Genomic DNA, 10613 nt, shown 5'->3' on the forward strand with positions numbered 1-10613 from the left:
CGTCAGCGTCCACGCCGGTCAACGTCATGTCCGTAGCCAAGCCCCGTTTGAGCCCGTTTTCTTCACTTCTTACCTTGTTTGGTTAAAGGTCTTTGAAGTCACACATGGTCCCAGGAACGGAAGTCATATTATGGCGGGTTCCGGCCAAGAACGTGGTGTGCGTGAGGCTGTCGGAGGCCTGATAGGGGGCAGAAGCTGGTCATCGCCAGCAGAGGCACCAGCTCGTGACCTGAGAAGGGGCGGCTTTGAGTCCCGTCATCCCTGGAGGCTGGCAGGCTCACTGGCGTGACTTGTGTCTCGAGGGGTGTGACGTCTGTGTGCCGGTGACCTGGGAACCACGTGTGCTAGGCGCGCACACATCCTCCGGACTCCCCACGGGCATCGCGATTTCTAGGGGATCCGCAACACCCTCACAACAAAGCCCAGTAACTGGAGGGCCTGGGTCTTCGTCACAGCCACCTCTGCGTGACCGTCCACTGCAGAGAGGCCCGTGAGGACTGGCCATGGGCGGGTCCCAGTGGCACATACGTTGCTTTGGCCGTGTCACGCCTTAGTGGCCCTGAGTGGGCGGCATGATGCCTCTTGCACAGTGAAGGAGCCGGAGGTCACTCGGGGTGATCATCCATCTGACGTAGAGCCCCAGGTTTGGGCGCTCACAGCCTCTGACTGTGGCCTTTGTCGCTGCTCCCCCTCCTGGGGTGAAGGGTGCCCTGGAGTCTCCTTTAAGGGGTGAGAAGGCAGGAGGACTCCGTGGGCCTGGCACTGCCCTGCTGCCCATGGTCGGGGGCCTTTCTCCGGCGGTCAGGGAGGGGTCTGCCTCTGCTGACAAACAGGCCCACCCGGGGCCGGCTCTGCGCGCCGGGGCCGCAGAGGGCGGGAGAGGACGGGCCTTGTGTCTGCTGGGCGCTGCGGGAGGCCCCATGGTGTCCACCCCACCGTTCCTGTCCTCTGCCCCGTGGGGCTTCTGTGGGGCCGGGGCGGCTATGGTTTCCCCGAGTGCTGGAAGCAGCTGCCATAGGGCGGCCTGTCCAGCTCTGGGAGCAGGATCTGAAGCCCAGGATGCTCAGAACTCTCTGGTCTCCCGTTAGCGGGTGGGGCGGGGCTTAGAGGTGGCGGTAGAGGAGCTGGTGGGGTGTCGAGGACTCACTGCCAGTTGTTGCAAGGACTTGGGCTCCTGAGCTGTGGTGCTGAAGGTGATCTCTCGGCCTTATCCTGAAGGTCTCTGTTCAGATGTTTTATGTTTTTATCCTCTCGCATGACTCCAGGAGAAACCGCCCAGCGGCGCTGTGGCACCCGCCCCAGAGGGCCTGGCTCAGGGTGCAGTAGGCTGATTGAATGGGTGCTTGGGTGGGGGACGCTCATCCGGGTTTTACTGATGATCGCCGGTTATCAGATGGTGTGAGCCGGTGTCTCCGGGCCCAAAAATAGATGTTGGGGTGCGATTTGCCCCATTCCTCTTCTCGTATCTTCCAAGACAGACGGCGGGACAGTCACGGCTGCTCAGATCTCTCCCTGCCTGGCTGGGACACCCCTGTGGCCGTCCCCAGGGGCGGGAAGAGCTCAGCCCGTGGCATCTGAGATCCAGATTCAAACCCAGCTCGTCGCTGCATAGTGCGGAGTCCGTTCGCCCCTCTGCGTTCCGGTCGCTCTGTGTGCCGTGGGCTTTCGTGTCTGTTGGCGAACACGCGGAGCGGGATCGCTGGGTCGTGTGGAAGTTCTGCCTTTGCCCCTGAGAAAAACTGCCGAACTCTTTTCCCGCCGGCAGCGTGTGAGGACTCGTTTCTCCACGTCCTCACCAGCACTTGGCACTGTCTGTTTCACGATGGCCATCCTAGCGGGGTGAACGGGGTGCGCCTGCAGCTTTGATTCGCATTTCCCTGAAGACCGTTGATGTCAAACATCTTTACGTGCTTTGTCAGCCGTATGTGTATCTTCTCCGGTGAAGGCCAGTTTCCATCTTTTGCCCATTTTTAAATCGGATTACTTGTCTTCTAATCCATTGGAAAGACTTGTTTATATATTCTGGATTCAAGTCTTTTGTTGGATATATGATTTGTTGAGATTTCCTTCTAGTTTCTGCTTTTTGTTTTCACTTATTGATGATGTCCTTGGGAGTGCAAAGGTTTTAATTTCGATGATGCCCAGTTTATAAATTTTTTTTTATTGTTTGTGCTTTGGGTGTTGTCTAAGAAATCTTTGCCCAACCCCACTTCTTGAAGCTATACTTCTTTTTCCTTCTAGGTATCTATAGTTTTAGACCTTATGGAAAGGCCTACAATCCATTTTGAGTTAAGTTTTGTATATGGTGAGATTAGGGTCTAAATTCATCTTTTTTGCATGTGGATAGCCACCTGTCCCAGCACCATTTGTTAGGGGGGATAATCCTACACTTTTCCCCGCCGAGTTGCCATGGCACCTTTGTCTAAAGTCTCACCCCTTGTGTTCGATGTGCTGACTTTTCTCTCTCCTTGTGTCCATCGGTGGGGGGCAGACCGGTAGAGCAGAATATTAAACACTATTCTAAGTGCATAATGCATGGTCAGATTGACCAACACTGGCGGAGCAACCAGCCGAGGCCCGAACAACAGAGGGGCCTGACTGTGCCCCCTGCCAGCTGTGTGATCCAGGTCAAGGTTCTTTAAAAAAAAAAAATCCTGCCTCAGTTTCCCCACCTGTGACCCCAGGGTGATAATAGCTTCTCACCTCTAAGAGTGCCCAGCGGGGAGCCGCAGGGTTAGCGTGGCAGCGGTTCGTGGCCGTCGTGCAGTTTGCTGATGGCCACAGAACCTGGGCTTCCGCGGCTCAGCCTGGCTCCGCCCAGACTAACGGGGGAGCAGGGAGGGGCAGTTGAGGGGCACACCGTGCAGACTGCAGCTGTCCGGGAAGCAGCTCCGATAGCCCACGGTCTGGCTGCCTCTGACGTCAGCCGCGAGTGGCACCTCCTTGCCTAGGCGGGCCTGGCAGGCACGGGTCCGTCCTGATGCCAGAGACCCCTCTGATGACTACACGAGGGAAGAGCCGGGAATCATGAGAGAGAAATAACACCAGCTCATCCGCTTCTCTGATCCGTTTGCATTGGATCCTAGCACTAAACATGCACACCCGCAAACTCACCTGCGTGTGTGCGCGCACGTGCACACACACGTGCACACGCACACACGCGTGCACACGCACACACGCGTGCACACGCACACACACACCCCTCCCCTGCGCTCGCCCCCTCACTGCCCCCTGCCACCCCCACACACCCTGCCTGGCAGGCTCCTCCTCCACCCCATCCTCCCTTCTTTGTAAGTAGCTCTCCCTCCCTCTGGAGGGCCAGTCACTTGCACCTGTCCACGGCCACCTGAATCCCATTATGTCTCTTAGGGCGGGGTTCTCAGCCTTGGTGCTGTTGGCATTTGAGCGGGACCACTTTGCCAGGTTGCGGGCCTAGGGCCGTCCCCTGTATGGCGGGGTATCCAACTGCATCCCTGGCCTCCCCGCCCAACTAGATGCCAGTAGCCCCTCCAGTTGTGACAGTGAAAAGTGTCTCCAGACACTGCCACGTGTTCCCTGGGAAGCAAAGCACGCCCCACTGAGAACGGCTGCCCTACAGGATCTTGGCAAAGGTGCGGGACAGAAGTCGGGAGACAGACTGGGCCCTGGGGGGGCGGGCGGAGGGAGAGAGCCGGAGGGACACGCTGGAGTTTGTCCGCCCGTGCGCCTCGTCCCCAGGGCCTCGCTCACTCTCCAGGCTCTGGCGTGTGTCCTCCTGCTCTTGTAGGCTTGACGCGGCGTAGCTGTGGCATCTGTGGCGCCTCGGCCCCCGGTCCCCCTGACCCTCCACTCCTGGCCCCCGCCAGCTTCCCTCCGAAGCCCTGTCTGCAGAGGTCTCCAGCATGAAAAGAAACGAGAGAGCCTCTCGCCTGTGTCCTGGTCCTGACGACGAAACCTTGCTTTTGAGGCAGAAACACAGATTGCTGCAAGTCAGAGGGAAAGGGGACCTTCCCGTGCAGAGCAGACCGGACCCCCGGCAGTGGGACAGCCCACAGCTTCAGCTCCTGGCCGAGGACCTGTGGGCCGAGTGGCGGGAGGCCCCGAGGCAGCAAGCCCAGGGCCTGGGAAGGCTGTATTTGACCCATCTGTTAGGTGCCGGGGGAGGACGGGCCCAAGAACAGGAACCCGGTTCGGAGGGGCCGGCCTGGCGAGCAGCAGCCTGGCCGCCTCGGGCCGGGGGGAAGCAGAGGGCCGCGGGCAGAGAGGAGAAGAGTCGCAGAGAAGAGCCGGTCAGACTGCAGTCCTGGTGCGCCAAGCCCCAGCGGGGAGCGGCGGGCCCCGAGAAGAAGGGGTTCGCCAAAGCCGTGGGCCTTCCGCACCCTCCTTCGAGCCCCCCGGAGAAGAGCAAAGGCAAACGAGCGCCTTCGAGGAAGACCAGCGGCGGCCGCCGTCCCGCTGACCCTCGGGCGAGCAGGAGCCTGGACGTGGGGAAGCTCTGTGCGCCGGAGAGGTCCGCCGCGGGGGAGATCGCGCTCACGGAGGGCAGCGGGGAGGATGTCGGCAGCGGCGGGCGGAGGCAGCTGGGGCGGAGGACGGCTCGCCTGGTCCAAGGACTGAAAAACAACTGTCTGGGTCTGAGTCCCGGGGGCCAAGCCGACGACCTGCAACAGCTGCGGCCGGCCGACTCGATCTGCACAACGGACGCCGCGCCCCAGGAGTCACCGTGCCAGCGCGGTGACAAGAGCCAGTGGAAGAGGGAGCTGGAGTTTGCCTTCGAAGAGTTGTTTAATACAAACAGAAAGCTGAAGAGTCACCTGAGCCTACACCTGGAGCCCAGGCCGGCGGCGGGTCCGAACCCCGGCGAAGAACAGGGCTTCTCAGAGGGACCGGAGCACAGAGGCACCGCCTGGAGGGAGAAGGCGGCGGTGGCGGCGGACGCGGACATGGAGGTGCTGCCATCCGGGGAGGCCGCGGGTCCGGCGGCGGTGAACGCCCTCCAGACGTCGCCCGAAGCCAGTCTGCAAAAGCTGCTGAGCAGGCTCGGGAGCCAGAAGTACCCGAGGGTGGTCAGATCCACGTTGAGGGACGTGAGCAGACTGGCGTCTCCCGAGGCGGGCACGTGCGTGGACGAGCACCTCGACCCATGCGGCACAGACTCCAGGCTCGAGGCCCCCGGGCTGGACGCGCTGTCCCGACTGCTTCGCCCGCAAGAACAGGCAGACAGAGCTGGCTCGATGGCATCAAGGCAGAAGCAGAAGATGGAGACGGAACAGCGAAGACGAACGCAGCTGGCACTGCTCGCACTGACCGGACACCCAGACGTGGGCTCGGAAGCCCGCCGCCAGCCCGGCCTGGGGGAGGAGAGGGCGGAGCAGGCGAGGGCCCGGTGGGCTCCTCCCGAGGCCTCCTGCTCGGACCAGGAGGAAGAAGGACGTGAGCTCAGTCCCACGCCCCCCGCGGCCGCCAGCATCTCCGACGATGACGGGCACAGTCAGATGATCCGTAACCTTCAACAGCAGATTTTAGAGCAAAACAGGTTGCACAAGCAGTTTCTCGAAGAAGCCAGGAAGCGCTTGCAAGAGTTTCAGAGAATATGATAAATGCGCGCGTATCAGCCATGATAAATACACCGCTGACGAGTGGGCGTGATGCCGGTACTGGTTCCGAAGTCTGAGATCTGTGTCTGCGTCGTCTGCTCGGAAACCCGTAGGCCCCTTCGCACGCCGCCCCTCCCCCGCCCCGCCCCGCGTGCCTTTCGGATGAAGTCCCACTCGGGGAGGCTCCTTCGCCCAGCACCCGTGTGGGCACGGTGACGGGTCTGGCCAGTGCGGCCCAGAGGCGTGTCCCACAAGCGTAGACGGGAAGTCCAGGTAAATTCAGCCCTTCCGATGTCTTGGGCGGATAAACACTGGACTTTCAGGGGCGCCCGAGGTCAGACAGGCACGGTTTCAAAAGATACATCATCTGTTGTGTAGCCGCTGGGTGAGGCATTAATGGGACTAAAACCTCCCTGAGTCTTTGAAACTGACAAAACCAGCATGGCTTAACGGACATCACTTAGTAATATTCTCGTAATTTTTATGTTAATGAGCGGGGGAGGGGGAGAGTAAGGGAGAGAAGAGGGGAGAGAGAGGGAGGGAGACAGAGAAGGGAGATGGCTCCCAGGCACCTAGCCACGGTAGGTGGCCCTCTGGAGCTGGCAGCGGTGGGTGGTCCGAGGTGTCTGATTAGTCTACTTCCAGCTCTACCTCTGACCCAGCAGCCTCGGCAGCTATGGTGACCCCACACCGGGTAGGGCTTTATCCGCCAATGGCATCCTTGGGGACTGGACAAAGCTTTTCTGCAAAGAGCCACATAGTAAATATCTTACTGGCTCTGCGGGCTACAGTCTCTGTGACAACACCGTGAGTGGGTGTGGCCGGGTTCCAATAAGACTTTATTTATAAAAACGGTTGGGGGCTGGACTTGGCCCTGAACCACAGTCAGCTGACCGCTGGACCAGCATGGTTCCCCCCCCGCCCCCTCTCCCCCTTCCAGGGATCTCAGACATGCTGGGTTGGGTCAGCCACCCGCAGTCATGGGACATTCGCATTGCTGGTACATGAATGACCTTTTTTATCTTAGGGCGTATTTTGTAAACGATATAAGGAACCACCGTGACGCCACGATCGGGAATGTTTGCTGAAAACCGGCTTCTGTCTATTACTTCCCTTTCCTGTGCACTGTTCCCCCTTACTCTGTGCCTGCTGGCCGTGGGGCTCACCCCTGCATTTCATTACATAGATACAGACACTCTGAACGCTGCTGTTCAGTTTGAACTTTATAAAAAGGGTGCTCTAGTGTGTGAGTTCTTTGGGAAGCTTTTCTTGGACTCAGCATCTCGAATGCATCCGTGTCGCAGATGGGCGCCATTTATTTCACCGTCATATCATCATGTGACTCGGCGAGCCTTCTTCCTGGGCTCATGCTCCTTCTCTGTTTTATATCTGTTCCCAGAAAGAGAACCACACCCCTAATCCATCTGGATCAAAGGGCCGGGTGTCCAGATGGGCTTCTGGAAGCCTCGAACACCAAACTGGGACATAGACGTGGGAAAGGCCCCGTTATTCCTTTTCTTCCCGTTTTTACCTTTTTTTTTTTTTGGTCCTGGAAAATGTTGACTTGATCTTACACTGTTTTTCCTTTACAAACACGGAGGGACAGACGGTGCCCCAGTTACTGGAGATGAGCAGCGAGTGATGCACGTGGGGGTCACAGGACTTAGGGCCCAGTGGGGAGGACGCAGGTAAGAAGTAAACGTCCCCTGAGATGACAGGATGGGATGTGCAGGGAGACGTGGGTGACAGCAGTGGCAGGCATGTCCCCGAGGAACCCAAGGCCGGCTTCCCTGAGGGCACCTGCTCCCAGGAGCCCCAGACGTGCCCATGAGCATGGCACAGAGGCAGGTTTTCTTTTTAAATCCATAGCTTGGGTGAAGAATCTTCCATCATCTCAAGTTTTATCGTGCAAGTCTCCACTGTCTGTGGCTTTCCCACTTGACGTAGAGAAAAACGTTTGCTCCCAGCCCGGTATCTTTCTGGCACCTGCTTCTGAATGGCATGGGGCAGGGCTGCACACTCACCTAACAGTTTGGTCTCAGCCCAGCGTGATTAAGAGGCAGGTCCTGGCCACAGGAGGGCTGTTACATGAGGATTACCTGCGGGGGAGGATGCTGGCTTTTGTGGGTGCTCTCAGCCTTCCGTGTGCTTCGAGATCACCCGCAGCTCCTGCAGGAGCACCTCCGTCTGAGAGGGTCCCGTGGGATCCCCAGGCTTGCAGCCGTGGCTATGATGGGACCCACACATTGGGTAACGAGGCCGCCCTGACTCGGCCCGGAGGCCACAGTCTAGTGAGTGGAAGAGTCCGCCGCTGAGTGGGTTACTTTTGTTTCCAGTTTCAGAGGTGACATTCGTGGCCCCTGAGCTCTAAGTGAGGGACTGCCCTTTCCTGGCAATACTCGGGCTAAAAGTAGGTGTGAGGGCCGGGCCGCGAGACACAGTGCAGAGTGACTCATCTCTGCCCGGACAGTCACACCTACACTGTCCCCTGCAGCAGCGCGAGAGACACCCTGCCCTTTGCCACCTGTCCTGCAGAAGGCCAAAGGGGGAAGGGGCACTTCCGATGAAATGGCCCTCCAGGACACCTGCTCCCCCCCAAATAGGGCCCTCCAGATATTCTCTGTGGACGTGTCCCAGGCGACTTCCATCTCTCAGTGAGATCCCAAGGGCAGACCCTGTCTTGGTCACTTCGATGCAGCTCGACCGCGGTGCCAGGGACCCTGGGCAGCGCTGCTAGGTGACAGTGGGGACCCCGACGCTGGCCGTGTGTGTCCTCATCCTCCTAACGCACTTCTCAGGCCCTCCCCCATGAGCCCTCCCTCCTGGGTTTTCTAGAACTTTCCATGTGTTTCTTTTGTTTTCGCTTCTGCTTCCACATTTGGGGGCAGCTGCCCAGTTCCCGTCTCACTCTGCATTTGCCAGAACTTTCGTCATCTGGTCACTTCCTTGCAGCCCTGCCTGTGAGCCTCCTTCCCAGATCACACGGACTTGGGAAGGCTTCCACGGCCGACGGATGGGGCCAGGTCACCCTGATAGTCCCAGGGGTTTGCAGGGAGCAGCAGGGTTGGATGCGGGTGCTCCCGAGGCCCCCTCTCCGCAGGTACAGAGCAGCGGGTTCGACAGGTGGCTGGGCGAGGGCAGCGGGAGCAGTGGTGGACCCCAGGACGCAGGCCCGCCCCTGCGCTCGCCAGGTTAGCGGGCCTCGTTGGTTTCGGACAGGACCCCGCACTCCTTGTGCGCTGCCCCGCGGGTCCTCACACCTGTCCTTTCTCCTGCCCAGCCAGGTTGCACGGCCATAATGTGTGTGGTAACATCCAGAACCTGGGAAACGTAAGACGATGGAAAAACAAGATTTTCAAAGTTGGTGGGAGACGGGGGTCCTCCCTGGCCTGCAGGAGTTCTTCCCATGAGTGAGAAGTGGCCACCAGGTGTGGGCGGCATCTGGCCTTCACTTGCTCCCTCTGTGACGAGAGGACGAGCTGACTCGGGTCTTGTCGGGTCCTGTCACAGCCCCGGCCACGGGCCCCGTCACGGGCCAGAGACGGTGCGAACTGTGCACAGCACCACACATCCCCGGCTCCCGGGGCCTTATGTGCAAGGCTGCGCCAACGAGGACGGGGAAGCCACAGGGCTCATGCCCTCCAGCGCGCCCACACTGGGTTCTCTCCGTTTTAGGACACTGGGGTTCCAGCCTTTGCACCCCTCCTTCTGCTTCCTGAGAAGTGCAGCGGGTCAGGGCGTAGCCCACCGGCCTCAGAGTCCCAGCTGTTTGTGCTGATGAGGCCTGAGCCATGGGCCAGGAACCTTGTGTGTCCACTCCCAAAAACAAGGTGACCTGGAGAACAGACCAGACTGAGGTCCCAGCCCGCCAGCCACAGCGTGGGGACAGGCCCCTGGCCTGCTGGCCCTCGGCTCCGAGCCATCCACCCAGCCCGTCTGGGCCCCATCCTCGGCCTGCTGGGTGGGGAGGGGTGGCAGGGGGTGGCTGAGTAACCCTCCGGTGCCTCCCCAGGCCCCCGCGCCCTCTCTGCCCCGCGCTGCCCCTGCCCGCCGGGCTCCGGGCTTGGCGTTCGCCGTGCTCGGCGCGGCTCCTCCCGGGGGTCTTGGCCGAGAAAGTGCCGAGCAGCAGTTCCCTCCACAAAGCCGCTCTGTTCTCGGCAAACCCTCCCGACCAGCTGCATTTTTTTCACATGATTCAGCAGCACGTGAATGGGAAGGGCTGAGCCCAAGGCTTGGGGAACGTGACCAAGGCCTCTGGCATGAGATCCCATGGGGCCTGCATGGCGGAGGGAGGCGGGCGGCGGGGCTGGGGTCGGGGTAGTACCAGGGTCCTGGGGGGTCGGGGAAGGCAGCTGGCAGCTGGGCGGTGGTGCCGTGGCTTTTCTCTGCACAGCCAGGCTCTCTCAGAGGAGACGGTTCCCTCCTGCTCCAGAGGGAGGGGCGGCAAAGCAAAAGGACAGGAAATGGAGATGGGAGAGCCGGTCTCCATGGAGACGGGCATCCAGTGGACAACGGCTCACGTGTATGTGCTAGAATGTTGAACGGCACTGGGCAGACCTGGCAAACCCCCAGGTACCAGGCTCAGGGACAGCATGGCCCGGGGCTGCCGCTTCCTGTTCTCCATCCTGCACCCCATCGTTCCCCCGCCCCATGCTCGGGCCCTCAGAACACATCTCCTCTGAGTAGTTGTCACTCCAGGCATTTCTAACCCTGGCCTGAGTCACGCTGGCCAAGTCTCGCTCTACCCTAGACCGGCACAGCCCTGCTGCCCCAGGGCTGGGGACATCGGTGGGCTCCTGGGGCTGGGGAGGCTTGGAGGGACCCAGAGGTGGATCTGGACTCTCACAGCTGCTGCAGAAAACGCGAGAAGCCCTGGGTTCCCCCAGCAGCACAGGGCTGTTTTTAATTACTAAATGACGGCCCCCTTTTCTTCTTATTTCCCTAAAAGGAGCAGACTTGGAAGACGGCTGCTCCACTGCTGACCGAAAGGGGCCAGGCGCTGAGGCCAGGGAGGGCAGGGCCGGGCGCTCGGGGCCA

The 10613-nt window shown here is 60.2% G+C and overlaps 1 protein-coding gene across 1 annotated transcript; it reads left to right on the top strand.

Annotated features, from left to right (window-relative positions):
- Positions 1–3681: 3681 nt before the first annotated feature.
- CEP295NL (CEP295 N-terminal like) lies at positions 3682–9839 on the top strand. Its single transcript, XM_025047190.1, has one exon. The coding sequence runs from the start codon at positions 3882–3884 to the stop codon at positions 5574–5576; it is 1695 nt and encodes a 564-aa protein (XP_024902958.1). The 5' UTR covers positions 3682–3881; the 3' UTR covers positions 5577–9839.
- The last annotated feature ends 774 nt before the right edge of the window (positions 9840–10613 follow it).

The sequence above is a fragment of the Pteropus alecto genome, unplaced genomic scaffold, assembly GCF_000325575.1.
Source record: "Pteropus alecto unplaced genomic scaffold, ASM32557v1 scaffold134, whole genome shotgun sequence".
In the NCBI taxonomy this organism is placed as follows: Eukaryota; Metazoa; Chordata; class Mammalia; order Chiroptera; family Pteropodidae; genus Pteropus; species Pteropus alecto.